General features: G+C 39.5%; 1 protein-coding gene across 19 annotated transcripts in view; it reads right to left on the bottom strand.

The window, feature by feature from the left end:
* The window catches only part of CAMK2D (calcium/calmodulin dependent protein kinase II delta), a 289,432-nt gene that overhangs the window by 170,181 nt on the left and 93,301 nt on the right, over positions 1 to 25,950 (bottom strand). For all 19 annotated transcript variants that reach the window (XM_030564353.1, XM_030564374.1, XM_030564366.1 and 16 more), the window contains exon 3: positions 14,326 to 14,385. In XM_030564353.1, coding sequence (XP_030420213.1) covers positions 14,326 to 14,385 — 60 coding nt within the window. The remainder of the gene's footprint in view (positions 1 to 14,325; positions 14,386 to 25,950) is intronic.

Raw genomic sequence — 25,950 nt, 5'->3', positions numbered from 1 at the left:
ATTGGGGTACCTCCAGGAGTGCTTCATAGAGATGTCCATGGAGGATTTCTGCTCAATCCCCAGACATGTTAACAGACTTTTCCAGTAACTTTAATGCCAGCTACTGCATGCAAGCCCTCATGGCAAATCAATCATTAAAAAACAGTTGCTTTTAAGCAATGGTTTTCATTTAAAAAAGTACACTCACCAGAGGACACTTCCACGGCTTCATTGTCTGTGCTACTGGCTTGAGAGGGCTGGGAGGGTACTTCTGTCAGGGTGAGGAAAAGATCCTGGCTGTTGGAGGGAATGGAGTGCTGTGTGGTCTCTGCCATCTCGTCCTCCTCCGGGTCCTCCTCCACATATTCGCCGTCCGCAGAATCATCAGCAGTGGCTGAGATTACTACCCCCACCTCTGAATCCACAGACAAGGGGGGGCTTGTCGTGGAGCAGTTACCTAAAATTGCGTTAAGCTCCGCGTAGAAGCGGCATGTTTTTGGGACAGATCCGGATCTGCCCTTTGTTGCTTTGGTCTTCTGGTATGCTTGTCTGAGCTCCTTCACTTTAACTCTGCACTGCACCGAGTCTCTGCTATGTCCTCTCTGCCTCATGGCATTAGAAATCTTTTCAAAAGTTTTCTCATTTCGTCTACTGGAACGCAGTTCTGATAGCACAGACTCTTCTCCCCATACAGCTATCAGATCCAATAACTCCTATGTGTTCCACGCTGGAGCTCTTTTCCTATTCTCAGGAGACTGCATTGTTACCTGTGCTGCTGAGAGCTCCACGCTGGCCAAACAGGAAATGAAATTTAAAAGTTCCCGGGGCTTTTCCTGTGTACCTGGCCAGCAGTAGAGTTCCTTTAGCTGTGCAGAGCGGCCACTGGTGCACTGTGGGATACCTCCCGGAGGCCATTAACTTTGATTTCCGTCCACACTAGCTTAAAATCGATTTTGTAAAATCGAGTTTAAGGTTACTCCTTTCATTTAGCTGGAGTACAGAAATCGATTTTAAGACCCCTTAAAATCGATTTTAAGTGACTTGTAGTGTGGACGGTTACAGCGTTAAATCGATTTAATGCTGTTTAAATCGATTTAACGCTCTAGTGTGGACCTGGCCATGTAAAAGATTAAATGCTATCACATATTCCTGAAACCAGCATATACAGTATATATCTAGATGATGACTTGTTTGATTTTGTTTTATGGAGGGAAGAAGGGAGATAATGCATTTGATTGCTAAAGTCTGTACTTGTTTTATTTGCAATGAATTAGAAAATAAGGAAATGTGAGATTTCAAGTCAAAAAATTTACCTTGCTACTAATTATGTGCCCGCGCACGCACACACACAGCCTGATTTAGATCTCATATCAGTTTTACACACAGACTTGATGACTTCAGTCAAGCTACTCCTAATTTATGCTACTGTAAAATCAGAATTAGGCTCTTTTTTTAAAGTCAATCTCTGTCAGATATTTTCTATCAGTTGCTGTAGAGCTTACAAAATCTGTAACATTTATTGTATATTATCAATGTGTATTTGAGTGTAGTGCTATGCATAGCTTCATACAAATTGTAGCCACAGATATTCTGAATTTAAAATTAAAGGTCTATCTCCTAAAAAAATATGTCAACACAACACTGTTTTATTCTCAATTGAAGAGACATTGTGAGGTGAAAATAAATGAATTTTTCCTTCTTCCCTCATGCAGCATTTAACAGGTTCTGTGCTGTAACTAGTTACTGTGATGTGTAAGCTAAGTCTTATCAAAATTAAAAAAAGCAGGCAAGGATGAAGATACTTCTGAATAATTAAGGGAATCACAGGATTCTAAGTCACCACCAAAAGAAACAAAGAGTTGAGTGCCAGCATAGTATTATATCAGCAAAAGTTTCAGGAGATGCAGATTAGTAATCAGAGGCACAGCAGGATTTGAGCTCACTGTGATTGCTAAGCAAGAGTTGGGAATTCAGCACTTACTGAAAGGTTAAAAACCAGAAAATAGAAAGGTAAGAGGTAGTCTTCATTATTAAGAGCAGATTATTCTCCTTTCAGAATTTCTGCTTTCATAAACAGATAGTTAAGGGTTAATGTCTCTTTTACCTGTAAACGGTTACAAGCAGTGAAGCTGGAACACCTGACCAGAGGACCAATCAGAAGACAAAATACTTTCAAATCTCAGTGGAGGGAAGTCTTTGTTTTGTGTTGTTTGTTTGTCTGTTGTTCTCTCTGGGTTCTGAGAGTGACCAAATGTACCTACAGGCTCTCTAATTTTCTGTTCAAATAGTAAGTACAAGTAGAAAGATAGTTTAGTCTTTTTGATTGTTTTCTTTATTTGCAAATATGTATTTTGCTGGAAGGATTTTAATTTGTATTTGTGCTGGAGGGGGGGGAGGCTTCTCTCTAGTGTCTATAAGCTGAAAGACCCTTTTACAACTTTTACTTTTTTCTTTTATTAAAAGCTTTTCTTTTTTAAGACCTGATTGATTTTTTCCCCTTGTTGAGGCTCAAGGGAATTGAGTCTGTACTCGCCAGGGAATTGGTGGGAGACAGGGAGAGAGAAGGGAGGGGGGAAGGTGGAAATCCTCTGTTTTAGATTCACGGAGCTTGAATCTGTATTACTTCTTGGGGAGGGGAAAAGGGGGGGGAAGGTGCATTCCTCTCTGTTTTAAGATTAAGGAGTTTGAATCACAGTGATCTTCCAGGGTAACCCAGGGAGGGAAAGCCTGGGAGAGGCTACGGTGAGGGAAAGCATTTACTTTCCTTGTGTAAGATCCAGGGGGTCTGGGTCTTGGGGTCCTCTGAGAAGGTTTTGGGGGGACCAGAGTTTTAGGCACTCCAAGTCCTGATTGGTGGCAGCTTATCAGATCTAAGTTGGTAATTAAGCTTAGGGGGATTCATGCTGGTACTCCATCTTTTGGACGCTAAGGTTCAGAGTAGGGGTTTTACCATGACACTGCTACAGGTCCTATTCTCCTCCAGAATTGGAAGCATCGGTATATGCAACAGCTAAAAATGTAACAGTTACATTAAACGGCACAAGTCTTTTGTGGGCTTTTTGCTCAATAATAGGTATGCTTTTAATGTAATCTAAAGTGTAACTGCATGTAAAAATTAAAAAACAGCTTTCCCCTGACAGCTGTCTTAATCTATATTAGAGAGTCTCTTTTGGAAGTTTACAATCACATTAGCTAGCTGTAACAAGCAATAAAAAGCACTGTATACTGTAGTATTATTATTTTCTTTCTATAGTACTTTGCAGGGGTGCTGTATTTTTCACAGTTGAAAACACATTTCTTATACAGAGGAATAATCATGTCTCCATTTTATTGTATGAATATGTGACAGGATGTGGCCCTCTGCTCCTGTTTTCTCATACAAAAGTGGGGCCTACTTCCGTTCGTTCCTTGTTTCACACATCCGGGCAGAGTTCCTCAGGGCAGCGTCCACTTGGTTCCTAGACACCTCTGAGGAGCAGTGGGTGGTGCCCTGGGTTCTCTGCTCAGTGTCCCCCTCTGGATCTCTGATTCAGTACCTATGACCCTGTTACTCATTAGTTGTCCTCTGTCATTATTTGAATCTCAGGTCCAGTAGGGGAAGGGGCCTTCAGATGCGGGTGGGCTTGTGCCCATCCGCCGACCACCTCCTGGACTTCAATAGATGCTGGGTCTCATCACTCTGTTACAGAAGAATGTTAGTGATTGTGAAATGTGTCAGATGGAAGCCGATGTGTCTATTACTATGATCTGGAGCATCTGTTGACCTAAGGGGCCAACTTTAGGAATGAGAAGATAGATAAGTAAACATAATTGTTTATTTGCTGATCTTCTGTTTTCCTGACACTCCAATCAAAGATTCATAGATTTATAGATTCTAGGACTGGAAGGGAACTTGAGAGGTCATTGAGTCCAGTCCCCTGCCCTCATGACAAGACCAAATACTGTCTAGACCATCTCGGATTGACATTTCTCTAATCTACTCTTAAATATCTCCAGAGATGGAGATTCCACAACCTCCCCAGGCAATTTATTCCAGTGTTTAACCACCCTGACAGTTAAGAACTTTTTTCTAATGTCCAACCTAAACCTCCCTTGCTGCAGTTTAAGCCCTTTACTTCTTGTTCTATCCTTAGAGGCTAAGATGAACAAGTTTTCTCCCTCCTCCTTATGACACCCTTTTAGATATCTGAAAACTGCTATCATGTCCATTCTCAGTCTTCTCTTTTCCATACTAAACAAACCCAATTCTTTCAGCCTTCCTTCATAGGTCATGTTCTCTAGATCTTTAATCATTCTTGTTGCTCTCCTCTGGACCCTCTCCAATTTCTCCACATTTCTTGAATGCGGTGCCCAGAATTGGACACAATACTCCAATTGAGGCCTAACCAGTGCAGAGTAGATTGGAAGAATGACTTCTCATGTCTTGCTCACAACACATCTGGTAATGCATCCCAGAATCATGTTTGGTTTTTTTGCAACAGCATCACACTGTTGACTCATATTTCGCTTGTGGTCCTCTATAACTTCTAGATCTCTTTCTGCCGTACTCCTTCCTAGACAATCTCTTCCCATTCTGTATGTGTGAAACTGATTGTTCCTTCCTAAGTGGAGCACTTTGCATTTGTCTTTGTTAAAACTTCATCCTGTTTACTCAGACCATTTCTCCAATTCATCCAGACCATTTTGAATTATGACCCTATTCTCCAAAGCAGTTGCAATCCCTCCCAGTTTGGTATCATCTGCAAACTTAATAAGCTTACTTTCTATGCCAATATCTAAGTCGTTGATGAAGATATTGAACAGAGCCGGTCCCAAAACAGACCCCTGCAGAACCCCATTTGTTACACCTTTCCAGCAGGATTGGGAACCATTAATAACTAATCCCTGAACACGATTATCCAGCCAGTTATGCACCCACCATATAGTAGCCCCATCTAAGTTGTATTTTCCTAGTTTATTGATAAGAATATTATGCAAGACCGTATCAAATGCCTTACTAAAGTCTAGGTATACCACGTCCACCGCTTTTCCCTTATGCACAAGACTCATTATCCTATCATGCTCCATTACTATCAATTAGTGTCATGGGTTTTGGGATGTTAATTCCTATCCCTGAGGAACTATTCTGTCTAATTTCACTTAGATGACTGAGTGTTCATTGTACTGAGTTCATTTTCTTTACCTCTATGGACTGGATTTGAACCAGTGATCTAGCTGTGAAAGGTTTTCTATCCTCTTACAAGCCTCCTGACCCATTCAGTCCTCTTGAACATCTGTTCAAGAAAACATTTTATTCCTCTCGAATGTATCCAATGACAGTGTTTAGCAAGATCACTCAGAACATGATCCTCTAAAGTTACTTTGTAGGAAGAGTTCAGCACCTCACAGGACTGAGCACACAAGTGGGGGGATAGATTAACACAATAAGCATAACACCTGTTCCTGCACTGTCTGGTCCTACAGGCAATTCAAAGATTTCTGGTATATAATAACTGCTGTAATGGAAAGCTGCTACACACTGATTTATTACCCCAGATTCAGGGCCGGCTCCACGCCTCAGCGTGCCAAGCACGTGCTTGGGGTGGCATGCCGCGTGGGGCGCTCTGCCGGTTGCTGGGAGGGCGGCAGGCGGCTCCGGTGGACCTCCCGCAGGTGTGCCTGTGGAGGGTCCGCTGGTCCCGTGGCTCCGGTGGAGCAGCTGCAGGCACGCCTGCGGGAGGTCCACCGGAGCGGGGGACCAGCGGACCTTCCGCAGCCACGTCTGCGGGAGATCTACCGGAGCCGCGGGACTGGTGAGCGGCAGAGCGTCCCCCGTGGCGTGCCGCCGTGCTTGGGCCGATGAAAAGGCTAGAGCCGGCCCTGCCCAGATTTGTTGAATTTCACTGATAATACCATAAATTTTGACCATTAGAACATGCAATATCCTTGATGGCATTTTTGAGAAAGTGTAATAAAAACAAATACAACTGTGGTTTTGCTGCTCGTCTATCTGTCTGTGTTTCATGGTGTCACATAATTCTTCTGAGGTATGTATAAATATCTCCTGTCTGTGTGTTCCATTCTATGCATCCAAAGAAGTGAGCTGTAGCTCACGAAAGCTCATGCTGAAATAAATTTGTTAGTCTCTCAGGTGCCACAAGTAATCCTGTTCTTTTTGTGGCTACAGACTAACACGGCTGCTACTCTGAAACCTTCCAAGATTGTGTTTCCCAACTTCAGATGGGAAATGAGAATGCATCTGAGAGTGCTGCAGAAATAATCTGCTCAAATTAATTTATTTTATCAGAAGGAGAAAGGAAAGAGGAATGAGAAAAAGTTGTGAAAGGAGAGTTTTCCTTTCATACTGACCAACTGGCTATACTCTTTGACTGCAGAGAGATTTGTACCCAACCCACAGTTCCAAAGGTGACAGGTTGCCTTAAAACACAGCCGCACAAAGGAGAAAATATTGGGGTAGGTTATGCAATTCCTAAAGTCAGTTTCCCTTCTAATTTATTTTGTGTACAGTTTGTGATTTTTTTTCACCATAGTCCATTTCTCTTTTGATTTGTATGGGTCTTTCATAGAACAGAAGATACAGGCCCTTTTTTTAAATAGGAAAATATGGTTGTAAAACCACATGAAATGGTAATGGGACTCAGGGACAAGGGGAGATGGCGTTGAGGAATTGATACTACTAGCCAGGTTTTTATAAATAAATATTACAAATCATCCCTAATAACCAATAGGGCTCAGTGGATAATGTTCTGTTCTTATACCTGGAGGTGAATCCGGATAAAACATTTGGAAAATAGACTTTTTTATTTCATCGATATGGTAAAAAAAAAATCATCCCTACTAAATTAATCCCAGTTAGCATTGAGAGAAATGTTTCCACCAAAATTTAGTTTGGAGAAAAATGCAGGCTCAAGTTGACAAAAACATTTCTCAAATTTGTGTAAAATTTGCCAAGTTGTCTTAGTTGAAAAAAAAATCTGAAAAAAATTGAGACCTATTTTTAATTCAAAACGGCAATTTCAAAATTTCCTTCAAGTTTATTAAAAAAAAATCTTTAAAAAATATCAAAATCAAAACAAAGGGTTTTGTTTTGGGTTGAAGTAAATGTTTTGTTTGACCCAAAACACTTTGTTTTCTTTACTTTTTGGATTCCCAATATTTTCTTTCAGTTTTTCAGAACTGCCAGTGGTATGAACAAATTAAGTACACAGCTTTAATCCCAGCTAAAACTAACCAGTATTCCCAAACGATCTGAAGATCATTTAAATTTATCATCGTCTATTACTTGCTTTTTTGAAAAAGCAAGACTGACAGCCTGAGACTTTCTTCACTGAAAATTTAAAACCTTGGCAATTTATATCTTAAACTAAAAAGTTTCATGGTTCACAAGTACATGAGAATTTTGAATGTCAAGAGTATCTCTCTCACCCAATTAATATTTTTCATAGTTGGGATTTATTTCTACTACTTAAGACCAAAGAATTTCATGCCATATTAATTGGAAATCTTTTGCCTTGCAGAACACCAACACAATTTGTTTGTCCCTGGCTCCATGTACATGGAACACTTTCAGAAGAATGTGGTCTGGCTAGAAGTACTATCCTGTGCTATAAACTGAATCTACAGCAGAAATTTCAAAATAAAAGGTCAGTGATGAGAGATCTATTGTTATGCAAATGTATTAAACAATGTCCTGTCCAACTTGGTTTGGCTTGTGGTTAACTGATTAAACAGTATATGCCAGTTTCATAAACTAACAGGGTTTCTGAACAAAGGTGTGGTCCTGATTTGTCTATGACAGTCCTAGGTTTTTACAAACAGTCCCGATGATCCAAAGTCCTGGAACACAAAGGAAGATTTTCTGCCTGCCTGCGTGCCAGCCAGACTATTTATTTAGAAAGTTCTGAGGTAAGGTGGGGTCCTCATTAAGTTATTGCACAAAAGGGCAATCACAGATAGATCTGGCTGCTGGGCAGAAACTTGACTGGTTCTTGGCTTCTGGGCTTTCCACAAAGAATACATCTCCAGTAAGAGTGAGGATAATACAGGGGGAGAGGTAACTGGCTGGGGAGGTGTGGGATCTCCATGGGTTCAGCTAGTTAGTAAAACCCTCAACATTTTGAGGCCTTGATCTAAGATACTCATTAAAGTCACTTTAAATTCACTAGGATGTGTTGACTCAGGCCATCATATTGTGGTGAGAACTCCAGCACTGCTATAAATTAGTCTAGTGTACAACCTATTCATATATAAAGCACACTGCTGAAGCTCTGCTAATAAAAGAGCATTAACCCTTTATCTGTGTGTTTGCCTAGATTTTCTTCTGCAAGACTCTGTAAGGGAGGTCTGGAGCCCTTAAAATGATGTGGTGGGGTAGGGGACAAGAGGATAGAAGGAAACTGGAGCCCTAAAAAAGGCAGCTATAGAGGGGAGTAGAGGACACTGGGAGCACCAAAGAGTATCTTTGGTGGACTGGTGGAGGAGAAGGGGATCAGAGCCTCAAAGAATAGGAAGTTACTTACCTTAAAGTACAGTAACCTCCAGTTACTATAAGGTAAGTAACTTCCTCTTCTTTGATTGCTGGTCCCTATGTATATTTCACTGTGGGTGACTGACAAGCAGCACTCAAGTAGGAGAAGGGTATGAGGATGCAGGTGGCAGAGCCAAACGAAGGAACGCCATTCCAAAGGATGCATCAGTGATATGGTTCTGAACTAAAGCACAATGCCTTGCAAATGTGCAGACAAATCTTCACAGCTGCTTTGCCAATATCAAGCAGAGGCACTTCTTGAAGCGATGCCATACACGTAGCTTGCACCCTCATGGAATGAGCCCTTACCCCCATGATAGCAGAGCAAAAATACAGCCCAAAATCCATACTGAGATTCTTTGAGAGGATATAGCCTGACCCTGAATTCTTTCTATTATGGCAACAAATAGCCCAGGAGACTTTCTGATAGGTTTTGTTCTCTACAGGTAAAAGGCCAAAAACCTCGTTGAACACTAAAGGAATGGCGCCTTCTTTCTTTTGAGGATGGGTGACATTTTTGAAAAAACACAGATAAGTGAATTCACTGGTTTAGGTGAAACACTGAAACTACAGTGGAGGTGAATTGAGGGTGCACATGTAATGAAACTTTGTCCCTATGGAATATAGTGTAAGGAAGATCCTGCATCAGCACTCCAAGCTCACCAACCCTCCTGGCTGAGATGATGGTTACCAGGAATGCAACTTTCGTGGATAGGAAAGACATGGAGCAAGAAGCTAATGATACAAGGGGAGGCACAGTGAGTGCCGAAATAATAAAATTTAAGTTCCATTAAGGAGCTTTTTTATTGGCAGAAAGGTTCCGATTAGGCCTTTCCAGAATCTGTTAGTCAGTGAGTGTGTGAAGACTGAGTAACCCTCTTAAGGTGAATGGTAGGCACTGATTGTTGCCAAGTGGACATATAAGGAGCTCATGGACAAGCCTGCTATCTTTTGGGAAAGAATATAGTACAAAATAAGAGAACTTATGGGGCTATAAGTCTTTCACTGCCCATACAGAAAAATGTCTCCACTTGGCAAAATAGCATTTGCTAGTGGAATCCTTCCCAGAAAAGATGCTCTGTACTGCATCAGAACATAATATTTCTAAAGCTATTTACAGATAAAGGAATAAAGACGAAGCTTTGGACACTGGAGATTCCGACTCACCCTTTATCTCCTCAGTCAGATGCACAAGGAGACTGAGGGCATGTGTGGACCCAATGGGCACTGCTTTCAAAATTCTCCAGCTCCAGATGCATTGAGTGCATGCCCACCTACAGTGGAACACACATAGGGACCAGCACTTGAAGAAGAACAAATTCTGCCAGCTGTGCAATGAATAGATTGGGATGTCAGCAGCAGTGCAGTGCTCAGATGCAGCTCCTGTTAGTAGCTAGAGAGGATCCTGCTATGAACATAGCCTCATTTAAAGGCAAGGGAAACACACATTTTCAGGAAATCAAAACTACATATTTAAGTTGATGAAGAAGTTTAATTCTAGATCAGTGGGTCTCAAACTGTGGGTCAGGACCCCAAAGTGGGTTGCAGCCCCATTTTAATGGGGTCACCAGGGCTTTACTTACTTACTCGGGCCCAGGGCTGAGGCCCTCAAGCTTCGGCACCCCCCACGGCGGGAGTGCTCAGGCTTCGGTCCCCCTTTCTGGGATCTTCTAGTAATTTTAGTTGTCAGAAGGGGGTCGTGGTGCAGTGAAATTTGAGAAATCGTGTTTTAGATACTTCTCTATTGTCACAGAATTTAAAATAATTAATAGACTTGTCCAGATTAATTAAATGTTCCTACAAAGGTTCGACACTAGTAATTATTTTTTGTGGAAAGACATAAGCAAAAAAATAAAGGCTCTCTCGTATGTTGCCAGTGGTCTACATTTTGGTTTCCTGCATCAGTCCCCTTTTAAGAGAAATATCATTTGTTTCTATTTTAAAAAAGGATGAATGTATTTCTAGGGCTAGGGTTAGGTTGCAATTTTAAAAGCTTCTTTATCAACACACTGCTGTTTTGATCTGATTATAAAGAAAAACATCATGAAAGGCAATTAAGAAGGGCATGGGTTTTTTTTTACATATATCTGGTCAGAAAATAAATCAGTAAGGCTTTGCTCACGAATATGAAAGATAAACTGTACAGTCTAATATAGTCTAGAAATTGTTCTAGAAAAATAAATCAAATGCTGACAATTTCAGAAGAGAGATTTAATCAAATGAACTATGAACAATAAAAAATGGCACTTCAGTTACTGTCACTTAAGAATAGGTAAAAGCAACCTTAAAAAAATAAAAGGGATTTTTGTTCTGAACTGTTTATTGAAGTTTTTAAATTTTGAGGCTGTAAAACCAGATCACTCACTTACTCAGGACTGAAAGAGAAGAGAAAGGATGATTTAATTCTAACTAGGGAAAGACAGAGACATAAATTAACTCACAGAAAAACTGCAAGTTATGAAAAACCAACCTAAGTAAAAAAAAAAAAAAATTTGTAGTCTTATGAGATGGAAAATAATAAATTAAAACAGATGTTTGCTTTTCTCTGCAGATTGCATTTTCAAGAACCATTTCAGCACCTTAATTTAAATTTTTACTGTAGCAAGGACTTTCTTTTCAAAAGAATCCATTGTAGTCTAGGCTACAATCAATTCATGAGCAGTACATCACTCACAGAGAAAAATGAAGTGCAGAAGAAAATATAAATAGTCCTTCACAGATTAAATAGGCTTGCGCTCATAAAAAACCAATGTATTCATACTCATCAATATACCCCTTGCCATATGTAAATTTTAACACACTACTACCAGATTTCATAGCTATAACAAAGCTTACTAAAAATAAGTTCTGTAAACATTTTCAGAAATTAAATTTTATTGTGATACTATCACATATTCTTGCTGATCAAGAGAGAATTTTAGGAATAAAAGTGTTTAGATTGAATTTTTATACTGTTTATAAGCACTTCACTGGTAGTATGCTGTAATGTCCAAAGCTATAAGCTCAAGGTACTGTTGCCCACTGGAGTTTATATTTATAAATACATGGGGAAGCACTTTTTCCTTTTAAACTAAAAGATTCAGCCTAGCATACATACAATATATGTGTTGTTATACCTCATTAACATATCTTTTTATGTTCTAAACGTGATACAGCTTCAGTTACGGACATAAGTCTAGTCTAACTTACAAGATCATGCACTCAGCACTAATCTAGCTATGCGTTCCACTGAAGTTTTACCATTAACTTCAATTGGACTAGAATAAGGCTAACATCAAGCAGTTTTGGAAATCCCACCTCAGTCAATAATAGGCCCAAAAGTAAGACTGGCTGTCAATATAAATGCAAGTGAAACTTCTCCAATTTTACAGTGTCTGTTTTCCACATCCACATTACATCTTTGAATGGGATTTTCAAAACTACCTAAGGAGTAAGGCACATATTGAAAGTCAGTGGGACTTGAATGCCCAAGTCCTTCAGATGCCTTTAAAACTCCCACCTTTCATTTGCATTGTAACATTCACAGCACTTTAAAGTATTTAATTTTACTTTTGAGGAACGTGGACAACAATATTTAAATCAACACTTGCTAAACCAAAAATGCAGGAGCAGAAAAAGGATTTCCACGTATTATGATTTCAGAAAACTTTGCACCTAAGTTTTCAAAAGTGGGACCCTAAAGTTTGGCTCCTAGTTCTCCATTTAGGCACCCAAATAAGTGGTCTGATTTGCAAAAGGTCTGAACAGCTCCCCAGAGACTGACGTCTATGAGAGCTGCTGGCAGCTAAGCACATATGAGAATGAGGTTGTGTATTTGTCAAGGGAGGCAAGGCCTTGTTATCAACTTGATGGCCTTTCTGTCTGCACGTAGTATAATAGCTTTTTAACTCTATCTGATCAATTTCAGAATTTCAGGGAATATTCTAGGCTTCATTGGGCAGAATCCTATTGATTTTGGTGAAAAGCGGAAAAAGCAGAAAATCCTCATCCCACTCCAGTCTGCTTGACCCTCACAGGATCCCTCACCCTTTCCCATTTTTGGCCAGGCTCTCTCTCCCATTAGTCAGGCCCTTCGCCTATGGGGAGGGGACATGGGCTAGAGATAGGTTTACAGTTTGGCCTGCTTTAGCAATGAAGTGTGCAAACCTCTAGTTTAGGTGCCCAAATGTGAATTTAGAAGCCTAATTTTAGGCTCCCACTTTTGAAAATCAGAGTCTTTGTAAATGTACAGGATTTTTTTCTACTCATGAAACTACCTCTATGATCTTACTCCAAGATAGAGACCAGACCTAAAAGCAAACTTCTTCACTCAACTGTACAAACAAGGTACTTTAATACTTGAGACTTTTAGGATGAATATAAAACTAGTTCTCTGGCAGTCACACACTTCCCATGCTCAGCAGGATATTCTATTATAGGGAAAGAGGAGTAGATACATTTCAGTGACTTGATAGTGTTCATAGAGATTGTACAGCATGAAAACAAATAGCCTCTCTCATAAGATTCTGAATCCCGATATTCTTTCTGAAACTGAACAGCCAATTAGAAGAAAAAGCGTACTCTGTTGTGTGATTCACTGACTGAATTACCTATTTCAGAGTAGGTTGCACAGCATGGAATTTCCTCTGTGCCATCTTATTGAACATCAACAGTGTCTCCTCAACAACTACAACACTTCTGTGTTTTCAGGCTGTATGTTTACTTGCTATAATAACCCTAATAGAACAGCTGGACAGCATACAATAATAATATTGATTCAAACTATTCAATGGAACAAAGGAATTTAATCACATGCAGTCATATATTTCAACAGTCCTTTGTGGATTTTAGCTCTTTCCATTTCATAGCAATTACTGTTTAGATTTCTTCTTAATCATCTTCAACATTGCATTACTGTAGAAAGGGATGGGCAAACTGGTTTGGGAACAGTAAAGAAGCAACAAACTGTATCTAACCAAATCTTTTAAAAAGTTTGAAAATGTTCAAGGGAGTTGCAAGGTTCCTCCTGTCTCTGTGTCTTTGAACTTTCTGGTTTTTGGCTGTGACACAGTGTTTTGAACTCTCTGGGGAAAACAAAGTGTTTGAAATTTTGATAGAGATTTTTGAGTGATTCCAATCTCCATTTTGAGCTGTGGTTTTTGAGTTTTTTTGTTCGTATGTTTTTGTGTTTTTTTTTTAAAACACTTTGTCATTGCCATTAAAGGGGAGGAGACATTGCTGAGTATGAGACAAAATCATACTTTTGCTGCTGGGCTACTGAGGTAGCCTAAAGTTGGCTCAAGTGAAGTATATATTCATAGATGTGCACTGAAACTGCTGGCAGATAAACTAATGTCTCAGTGCTCCTCAGAGCGTGACTCCTCGTGGCCGGCAAAGTTATCATGAGTTCCAGTTGGTTCACACTTTCAAGACAACATGCATCCCAAATCAAAATCTTTGTCAGCCTCTACTGTGAATGCTTGAATGTAGGGACACAATGGTGAGGAGAGGAAGGGTTTTACTCTTCTGTATACATCTTCAACAAAGGGACGCAAGTCACAAGTATACATCTTCAACAAAGGGACGCAAGTCACAAAAACACCAAGCATGAGCTCAATGAGACGAAGTCAGTTTGGATGGCTGGAGGTGATCGCCTCATAGGACATCACATCTCAGGGGAGCATTATGAGTTTGGAAAGAACTCCACTGTATAAAGAAACCTTCTTTCCAAGTGTTTCCTTTAACTTCCCCCAACTTTCTACCCCTATGAAGCTATTCTATATTTTCTCTTTTAATTTCTGTACTGACACATACCATATAAAGTGATTAAATTTTCTTACCGATATTAGGGTGTTTCAAAAGGCGACAGATTCTAGCTTCCCTCTCCAATTTCTGGTGATCTGCAAGAAAAAGAAACACAATCGTAAAGTTTTTGTTTAATCATGAAAAGCCACATCATTCTATATGGCACTGTGAGTTGAAAAAACATATGGTACAGTATGTGACATGGTCGTTAAAACGTATCCTCCTCCTCCTATTTAGAATCATGATTGTACATCCAAATTGTATGCCACACTGAATCAAGATACTACATCCACCCCTTGCTTTGCCTATCTGCTCAGCCTATAGTAGTTTTAAAAAATCAAGCTGCCTTCTCAGTGGGAGATGGGACATATCCACACCATGACCTATAATTATCAGATAATAAACTATGATTATAGAATTAATAAGAATGAAGACAGCCCTGAATCTTTAGAAAAATTCTAATCCTAGACTATTAAGTGTTTCACTGATGCCTAAGGTACTAAGTACGTCACCAATGAAGTGCTAATATTCCATTGCAAAGACAACACTTTTCAACATGCTAGGGCAGGGGTTGGCAACCTTTCAGAAATGGTGTGCCGAGTCTTCATTTATTCACTCTAATTTAAGATTTTGCGTGCCAGTAATACATTGTAACATTTTTAGAAGGTCTTTTTCTCTAAGTCTATAATATATAACTAAACTATTGTTGTATGTAAGGCTTTTAAAATGTTTAATAAGCTTCATTTAAAATTAAATTAAAATGCAGAGCCCCCTGGACTGGTGGCCAAGACCCGGGCAGTGTAAGTGTCACTGAAAATCAGCTCGCGTGCTGACTTCGGCACCCGTGCCATAGGTTGCCTACCCCTGTGCTAGGGCATTCTACCAACACAGGGATGCTATAAGAGGATTCAGTAGCTAAATGATCAACAGTAGCATCCCCCCACAATGCCTACATTACACTACTTCTCAGTTAAGCTGATTGCCTGTTAGCCTAAGCATAACATATGCTCTTTTCCCATTTATTCTTAAAAGGTGTTTCTTTGTTGTGGGTTGCTCTAATGTGGTCTCCATGTGCCAACACAGCCTAACAAACAAACAAGAACTCGTTCATAAAAAGTTATAGATATCAGATGGCTGGAGAAATATTCATCTAATGGACCTTGTAATCTTGTTTTCAGGGTCTTGTAGGGCAAAATTTCCAAAGAGACAAATGGAAGGTAATTCCTTTCATTTGTTCCTTTTAATTGATGTGGACCAGTTCCTCATCATAATCCCACCTCCTCTACTTGTTTGTGTTTTTGTAGTAAAATGATGTATAAAGCACAGTTGTTTTATAGCTGTGGAGTAACAAGATGACCACAATTTTGAACACAACCTAAGATCAACAAATTAAATTATAAATCTCTGACAACAGCAACAGGATCAGAAAAAGAACAGCATCAACACCTATCTCACAAATACTGTCACATCAGCATTTTACACACAGCATGCTGGTGCTCAAGGACAACAATGTTGCTATATAAACTAAGGCTCATAAATTAAACTACAGATCTTTTAATGTCATCATCATCATGTTTACAAAGTGTTATAGCCTCATCTTTCTTCCAGAGCAGAGTCCAGTTTAGCAGCAGTCTTACTGTGGCTTGGCCTCATAAGCTAGTGTGCAAATGTTCAAGGGAATATGTGAAGGCATACAAAGGAAAATATAATGAGGATAATGGATAAACAAACAGTAAACTGGAAAATGGAATCGCTCCCAGCCTCCCCTTCGCTGATCTCATATGCAGAAAAAGGGGAAATCAAGTGCAGTACAATCAAATGAACCAGAAAAAAAGTAAGACAGAAACAACTGTTGACTGACACTTGTTCTAGATTGTCTTTGGTATTGTCTCTCTGCTAAATGGAATCAACTCCAGCGCGCACGCTCTCTCTCTCTCGCTCCCACTTACTACATGAACTGAAATGGTGACCAAAAAATACTGTGCCTGCTGTGTGTACAAAAGCAATCGCTTACAGGTTTTCTGCACAGGGCTTTTGTTATTCATGCTCTAAGTGTTTCTTCATATTATCCTTCTCCTCCATGTCCTGTTCTTCAACACCACTCACACCAGCTGAATGGTATAGCTTTAGTAATCACATGGATTTAGGCATGTGTGCATTTTAACAAAGACAGTGCCTGTGGGGAGAGAGGTATGCCTGTAACTGAATAAAGCATCTTATGTGCTAAAAAGATAGTTGAAGTAAGCAATTAAGGGGCGACAGCGAAGTGTTAAATAGCTACATGAAACAGGGCTGGCCATATATCTCTCTTTACCTGACAATACAGTGAAGTGTCTTTATGGGTAGACACAGCAATGGTAGTCGGCAGATATCCATCAACCCTCTCTGTGGCCATAGCTTTGGTTGAATCTTCTTGTAGCTTTTGGAAAATCCAGACAGTCTTCCAGGTCATCTCCATCATAGCCATAGCACCAGACCCTGTTGCACATGCTCCTTTTCATGGCATGATGCTGCCCAGCATTTGAACCAGGGCCCTTCTGCAGGCACTTAGTTAACTATTGTTTGCTTCCAGTGGTTTCTGTCCTGTATTTTTAAATCTGAGGTCCTGTAAAAGGCTAATGATGCCTGCCTGAAGTTACTTATCTTAATATAACAAGTTCTTTGAGATGTGTGGTCCCTATCTGTATTTCACTGTGCGGCATGCATGTGCACCATGTACCAGGGTCCAGAAGAATCTTCCAAGCAGTGTCTATTGGTCTGCACCTGCACTCTTGCTCTCCTGCTTTACAAGGATGTAAGAGATGGTGCGGACTGACCACCTCTCTAGTTCCTTCTCTACCACAAATCATTTAAAGATCCGAAACAGAGGGGAAAGAGGAGCAGCTAATGGAATACTGATAGGGACTACACATCTCAAAGACTCCAGTGACAATGAGCTGAGTAACTTCCCTTTTTTCTTTGAGTGCTTGTCCCTACATGGGTGATTGACAAGCAGTGCTCGGGTAAGAAGGAGGGTGTGAAGGAGCAGGCAAGATAGATGCATATAGAATCGCCACCTAAAGGATGCATCATCTCTGGAGGCTTGAACTCGGGTATAGCACTTAGTGAACACATGACTAGAGCTCCACATTGCTGCTCTGCAAATGTCAAGTAAGGCCACTCAGGCAGAGTGAGCTCTCGCCCTGTGTGGTGGACATGCACTGATTAATAAAGCAGGATACAGCACTTAGAGGTCCTCTGAAGGGATGAAGGTTGTCCTCTCATTTGTTCCGCTATAGCAATGAATAATGTCAGTGACTTTCTGATCATTTTCATTTTTTGCAGGTAAAAAGCTAATACACATCTCACAGAGAGGGAACAGAAGAGACTTCATTCATCGGAGATGTGAGGCTTTGGGAAAAACAAAGGAATGTATAGTGTCTGATTTAAGGCAGATGAGTTGGCATTTGCAGGAGACTTAGAACATAAGAATAGCCACACTGAGTCAGAGAAAATGTCCATATAGCCCGGTATCCTGTCTTCAAACACGATACAGTGCCCGGTGCTTCAGAGGGAATGAACAGAACAGACAATCATCAAGTGATCTATCCCGTTGTCCATTCCCAGATTCTGGCAAACAGAGGCAAGGGACACCATCCCTGCCCATCCTGGCTAATACCATTGATGGACCTATCTTCCAGTACATCCAATTCCCCCGACAATCAAAAAAAGTTGGGTCCATTTTCATCAGCAGTGAAATCCATACTGTTGGCTAGCACAGGAGATGGGGGTGGACTTCTTTCAGAGTCCTTTATGCCTGATGGTCTCAGTCTTCCTAATGAGGACTGGTGTTTCTAAACAGGGTTCTCACACCTGCTGGGTACAGCTGGGAAAAGAGCAGTAGTTACTGCACATGGAGGAGATGCAGGAATTTCCAAGGCAGCAAAGGCAGCATTTGTGGTCACCACTGACTGGAAAGGAGCAAGGACAGAAGATGCAGTTTTCAAACCCTGATAACTGGGGCATAAATCTAAACTCTGCACCAGGGAGAATTACCTGCAGTGAGGATTACTGACAACTAACTATCCTGATAAAACTATATACAAACATTAAGAATTTTTTAAAGTATTTACTAAATGAGGAGAAAGAATCAGTTCCAGACACTGGAGAAATTTTTCTCAAACCATGTAACAGTAAATAGGAACTGGAAAGGCCTGTGTTCTGCACCACCCTTTATGACCTAAGTATGACGCATGCGGAGATAAGGGCATAGGTATGGACCAACAGACATTGCTTGCAAGATCTTTCTGGCCCCAGGCCTATGGAGCACATGTGTATCTGTAAAGGGGTTTACAAACCCCATACTGAGCATAGGCTGAAGGGAGAGGAGAGTCTTTCCTGCTTACAAGCAAGCAACTTGATCACGCCCCCACACTGCTGCCAGAACTACCAATCCATAAGACAGGCACTCACAGCTGTGGCCAACAGAGAAAACAAGAACAGAAAGAGAGAGGGAGGCCTGACACACCAAAGGGACTACAATCCTGCATCAGGCTGCCTCTCAGAAAGCAAGCAGGAAGCAGAAGGAGATTGCAACTCTGGAATTCAAGGGCTGACAGACTCAGTTTAAGGTGTGCATTCAGGAACTGATCAGATTGGAAACAAAGTGAAGAGGGCCACTTAAGAGAAGCGGAGACCCCTACATAGGCCACACCCAGAGGTGCTGACAGTACCCCACAGTGGAGTACACTTTGGGATCAGCACTTGAAGAAGAACCACAACATATAAGCAGGTCATCATCTTGCTGGAAAGTGTTAAGTGGATTTTGTTGACTCACTGGTTCAGCTATAAAAGAAGGTGGGTGTGGCCCTCAGGCAGAGACAAATTTAGGTTTGGGGAAGATGGCTCCTGAGAGAAGGAACCTCAAGTGCAGGCAAATCAGGGAAGATGCCTTAGACTAGGAGAAATAGGGGGGATTGACCTGAGATGAAGGCTTTGCCTGGAGTTTCATAGATGTAGTTTTGGAATTTGCATTTTGTTAGCAAGCCAAGGAGGGGTGATTTTATAAGAATTGTATGAAAGAACAGCTTTGTTTGGAGTGGAGGGGACATCCCAGGCTTACCCATCCATCAATGACCTTTGTGCAACACTTCCCATAACAACATGCTTTTGTAAATGTGACCACCTCTGAAGAGAAACCATCTGTCATCAGCAACTACTTGCACAGGCCACAGAACACCAACGCTCTCTAGGGTGCAAACCTTTGAAGAGAGACCACCTCTTACAAGTGACCACTTTTGCTAATTCCCATGAGTGGTCACTCTGGACAGGTTTTACTGTATCAGAAACCAGTTTGTGGCTGCAATTGCAAAAAGGTAATCAGAAATAGAGAATGTAAATGAAAAGAGCTTGGACAAACCCTGTGAGAGAAATATTAAACCTCTTACATATCATTCCATTGTGCTGATAAAAAGAAGTTCTTAGAAACCCAGTGGATTACTGAATATGATGGGATTATAGACACTGGACATAGTGTCATAATGCCACACAGCATGAGGTTGGCATGCTAAGCATAATCCACAAGGCCCATATGGATACTGAGAAGGGTAAGAAACACAGCCTGAAATACTCTATTCTGGCCAGACACAAACCATGCCATCAACGATAAGGCATCCAAGGGTGGACTCTGCAGTAAATACGAGATACAGAGTGCAAAAGAACAACGGATACCACAAGAGATCACAGTTTTCTCTCAAAGGGATTCCAGACAAATTAACAAAAGCTAATGGTCCTCAATGTACGACTAGTTCATTCCAGCAAATCTCTTTGACCAATCAGTTGAAGCACACCTCATCTGGATCTTAGTATTCATAATTAAATATGTTAGCAGAAAGGTCAATGCAAATAGTAAGAATTTCACTGTAAAGTTCTGCTGAGTTCAACATATTTAGTACTTTTTTTTTTAGCACACCTCACAAAATGATTTTCTAGGATCACCAGTTCAGAGATTTATGGGCAAAAAATAAAAATCTTCGAATCAATATCTAACAAACTTCTTGAGCTAAAGACAAATAAACCTGTAGGAGTCACAAAAGTACCATATATACTTGTTCATTAGCCCGTTCATTTATAAGCCGACCCCCAAGATGGTTAGGTAAAAATAGCAAAAACTGTATGACCCTTTCATAAGCCGACCCTATATTTCAGGGGTTGGCAAACTTTGGCTCCTGGCCATCAGGGTAAGCCACTGGCAGGTCGAGATGTTTTCTTTACCTGGAACAACTGCAGGCATGAAGCCCCATAGCTCCTTGTGGCCGCGATTCGCTGTTCCCAGCCACAGGGACCTGAGGGGCTCCATTCCTGCAGACGCTCCAAGCAAACAAAAAGACAATGTATTAGATATTCAATTTAATGATTCTGTAAAGTTTTAAATCATCAAATTTTGATGTAGACCCATTTATAAGCCAACCCTGATGCGTCACTTTTTTACCAAAAACATTTGGCTTATGAACGAGTATATACGGTATCTACCAGGAATCTAGAATAGAAGAAATAGCACAAGAACACCAAACTCCTATTACAAATGGAGCTGAACGTTAGATTTCAAATATAAAGTGGCTGACAACCTATCAAGGTAACACAGATACCATAAAATCAGGATATAATCCCTTGGTAACCCTAACCCAATCAACTATATTTATAATCTTTGAAGAAAATCTGAATGACAGTTCTATAAAGACTTCCAGTGAAGCAACAGATAGTATAATTAGGGATCCTGAGATTGTCAAAGTAAGAGTGGTAATAGAAATCATGTTCAGTAATGCTAATAATTAAAGCATCATCACAGAACCCTGAACAATGGCCTAGAAATGCCAGCAGCACAAAGAGGAAATGCTAAAGCATCAGAAGAAGAAAAGCTATTGAGATGTGGGTACACTGATGAAAAATACATTTGAAACTAAACTTTAAGCAGATAAATGAAGACCCGCTGAAATGCTGTATGTATAACAAACTCAGATAATTAACTGCAAATCCTCTGAAGGTAGCAGGAACTTCCAAAGGCAAATAATGTAAGCTTGAGCATCAATTAAATCAAAATTAAATAATTAAAAACAATGCAACTCCAACAATTTATTGGGGGATGAGGGGAACCACACCACCAAACAGCTGCATCACAAGATGTCTGGCTCCCTATACTGCAACAATTATGGAAATAATATTATACTGTACATTACCTTAGGCAAGCCAAAGTATTTGGTTATCACTGTGCAAATCTGTTTGGCATTATGATATCCTTCTGGCAATACGTTCAGTCTGTGAAAGAACTATGCAATAAATAAAATAAATAAAACTACCCTGCAATAAATTTTAAATAATTAGGCTAGAGTATTAACTCTAACAGTATGTAATCAAATGAATTTAAATTTGCTCCTATCGAGTAGGGAACGGTAATCTGCTCTTATCAAATTAAATATATATACATATATGTAAGAGCTAGTTTTAGGCATAGCTGGGATAGGGCTATTTGTAGGTTTTTGTGCTACTATGATCATATTATGTGAATGTTTTTTAAAAAAACATGAATACCCTTGAAAAAAGAACAGTGATCATAATGTTCATTTCATTAGGTTGTAAGTATAAATTTTCTTTGCATAAGTATACATAATAAGAGTACTTCTGTGACTTATTAATATGGACTGGATCCGTATAGATCATTGTTACAACTTAGGTCCTGTAGTGGCACCAAATCTTGTATAAAGAGGGTCAAATAAGATGTCTAAGACAAGGTTATGGTTTGCTGGTTATGATTATGCTATCTGTACGTATGTATCATTTTTATATTTAAAGTTGTAAGTACTGGCTCTATACTGTCTGTATTTCAAACTTGTGCTATGTTGGGTGACACCCCAGACAATTTGGCATCAGCACTGCCTAGCCTACTTGATGGTCCATTAAGGATCATCAGCTATACAACTGACCCATTGAGAGAAGGCAGATACACCTTGTGACAGAGCAAGGTATGCGGGGTCTTGCCTATGGACAGAACTCTAAGATTTTTTCTTGCCATGTGACTGAATGCATGTCTTTGGGACAAAGAAAGCAGAGACCACATGACAAGAGACTAAAAAGCTGCTGCAGCTCCTCCATCTTGTCTTCAATCCTGCTTCTTACCTCTGGAGAGACTTTGCTACAAATGGAAGCTCTACACAAAGTACTGATGACCCATCCCAGCTGTGGATACACTCCAGAGACTTGATTTGAACCTGTAGTTTATTCTGTTACTACTACAAGCCTGAACCAAGAACTTTGCCATTACTGTATGTAATTGATTCCATTTAAACAATTCTAGCTCTCATCTATATCTTTTTCCTTTTATGAATAAACCTTTAGATTTTAGATTCTAAAGGACTGGCAACAGCGCGATTGTGGGTAAGATCTGATTTGTATATTGACGTAGGTCTGGGGCTTAGTCCTTTGGGATCTAGAGAACCTCTTTTCTTTTACCGGGGTATTGGTTTTCATAACCATTCGTCCCCATAATGAATGGGACTGGTGGTGATACTGGGAAACTGGAGTGTCTAAAGGAGTTGCTTGTGTGACTTGTGGTTAGCCAGTGCGGTAAAACCAAAGTCCTTTCTGTTTGGCTGGTTTGGTTTGCCTTAGAGATGGAAAAACCTTGGGCTGTAACTGCCCTGCTTTAAGCAATTTGTCCTGAATTGGCACTCTCCGAAATGTCCCACCATAACCTCATCATTAAATTTCCAAGATAAAAAATTGTAAATGCCCAAGTAAAAAGTATAATATTAAGTCTCTTTTAATACCACTATTTGTATTATTTTTTAAAAAAAATGAATTTTAGGTGTAAGAATCAAAGTCTATACAAAATACTAAGTAAGACAAAGTACCATAAATCAACAACTAACAACAAAGGTAAAGAGACATTACTTTTACACAAAGTTTTTCTTTTGGCAAATAAAATTAAACCAGCTAAAAAAATGCTAAGATTGAAACACTACATATTTACTCTTAAATACAATCATCATATATCACAATAAATATATGTTAAAGTTACTTCTGACAATATTAAAGAGTGGACAAATTTAAGAAACATAACCACCAAATACACACCAATGTTAGCATCAATCTTTTGGCATCTGAAACTAGACAACTATTTAGGACAGTATAACTTTAAAGTTATAATACTGTGTCACTCACCAATTAAGAAATGTATGTAAAAGAACACTGACGATTAAAATAAAAAGAATCCCTATCTCTGTTATTATTAATACCTAAAATTAATGAAACAAATAATTTGAAACTCTGTTGGTTTGTTTTCTATCACTTGTCCTATTTCTTTTACTTTTTTCACTACTGTCAACTTGAACAATGAAAATAAATGAAGCAATTTCTCCTGTGATCCTGGTTAGTATCATTTTCCATCTCGCATACCAGCACAAAGTTGCAATAACTAAGTTGCATGCAGTACAGGGGGATGTTCAAATCCAGCCCAAAACAAGTTTGCCTTAGAATAAAATAGGAAATATTTCCAATAATCTCAGGTAAAAAATAAAATATCCTTAGCAGATGTAAACTGTTATAGCTCCATTGTGCTAATAGTACCCCTTTAAAAGATCCTAGGTTGAAGCACTCACATTTGAGCATTGGCTTGCTAAACCCAGGGTTGTGAGTTCAATCCTTGCGGGGGCAATTTAGGGTTCTGGAACAAAATCAGTACTTGGTCCTGCTAGTGAAGGCAGGGGGCTGAACTCAATGACCTTTCAGGGTCCCTTCCAGTTCTATGAGATAGGCATATCTCCGTAAGACTAGCACTCAAGGCCTGATCTTTTAAGATGTTGAGTGTCTCTGCTGAGAACTCTAACTTACTCACTGTTGTGTTGGTTCTACTGGGCTAACAGCAGTAACAGCAGCAGTAAAACACTTATAGTTGTATCATTGACTCTGAATACACATAGGTAGTTCATCTCTTATTATCACTACATAATATCTTTTCAAAGTTGAACCAGAGTCTAAGAACTGACATAATACAAAATTATTCACTGTAAACAAACACTTATTGTTAAATTTAACAGACAATAAAACTCAAATGCAAAATTTGACTAAAAATGTGGTCAGTATATTCTTCTATACATAGGACATCATTTCCTTATACCACTCAGCATAAGGTCAGAATGCTAAACATAATCCACAATGCCCATATGGTTACTGAGAAATATAAGAACAAAGCCTGAATTTTTGTATATTCTGACGAGAAAACAGTATTCAGTACAAAGCACAATTTATATCAAATGCTGTAAATTTACCCCCCCCAACAATTTTACTTTGTAAAATACATTACAAGAAGCTGAACCAATTGAGTAGATATCCTAGATTAAGTAAAAAGGTGCAAATACATGACACTTGGCCCAATCTTGTGATGCGCTCAGAACCTTCATCTCCAACTGACGTCATTATAATCTGAATACCATTTAGAATGTGTTTTCTTTTTTTTTTTAAATGACATTCTGTACATGTTCTTTCAGTGAACTATATAAATAGCAATAGCACCACTCCAAATGTTAAGTGACTAGTTGAACAAATACAGTGACAAACTGAAGGTACTGAATTCTTCTTGATGGCTGAGTTTCACATTGCTCACTTTGCATCTTTAATTAGCACTTTCACCAAAAAGATATCTTTCCCTCATAGCTTATACTAGTTTCTCTTAATATCTATTTTCTAGACACACTCAAACATCAAATTGCAAGGAATCATCAATTAACGTATCACGTGGATACAATGGGTGCGCCTAGAGATGTGCGAGTAATCACCACCACCAGACTCTCATATGTCTTATTGCTTAAATATCATGCTAAGGAATGTTCCTGTTTTCCTTGTGCACCCAAAAACTCTCATCAAGTCAATGGAAATTTTGCATGTGTAAGGAACTCAGGATTGTGCTGGAAAACAAATGATCTATTGATGATATTTCCTGTCTTTCAATAGCTGCATTTAAAATAATACAAAGTTTTGATACATTGGAACATATTTTGCCCTGTTTTATATGCAATGTTGCTTTCAAAATGCAAAGTGTTTGGGCTGAACTTTTATTAGGATTGTATATGACAATCTAAGTTTGTAATACATGACTTCCTAATTGCCAACAATTGCATTTATTAGTGTATTAATCCTGGTCCTTTGGGGAATCATGGCAAACAATGCCTTAACAGCACATCCAGCTAGATGTACTGCAGACATGAAGGTCCAATGAAACAGCACACTTGCTTTTTTCATAGTGCATGATTATTTCATGCTATAAAATGTTCATGCTTTATCCATATTGAGAAGCAGATGTTTGCATAAAATATATCAAAGAATGAAGCTTAGTTGAAGTCCAAATTACTGCAAACTAAAAAAGGAATTCATCTCATGTTGACAGTGTATAAATCAATAGTGCTAAGACCATGTACACATCCCAGAATGAGAGAGGAGGGGAGCTGAGCAGCAAGAGAAAAATCAGGCTTTAATGCCAAACATACAATCAAAAACGTAACATGTCAAGAAAGAGTTATATACTTATTTCTCTGTCTCTCTCTTTTAGCTGTCTATATGTCAATTATAAAAGGATTCAAGTATCAGAGGGGTAGCTGTGTTAGTCTGGATCTGTAAAAGCAGCAAAGAAT

Source organism: Gopherus evgoodei, chromosome 5 (assembly GCF_007399415.2).
Source record: "Gopherus evgoodei ecotype Sinaloan lineage chromosome 5, rGopEvg1_v1.p, whole genome shotgun sequence".
In the NCBI taxonomy this organism is placed as follows: domain Eukaryota; kingdom Metazoa; phylum Chordata; order Testudines; family Testudinidae; genus Gopherus; species Gopherus evgoodei.
The sequence above is the reverse complement of the archived record's forward strand: the minus strand, read 5'-3'. Positions and strand labels throughout refer to the sequence as shown.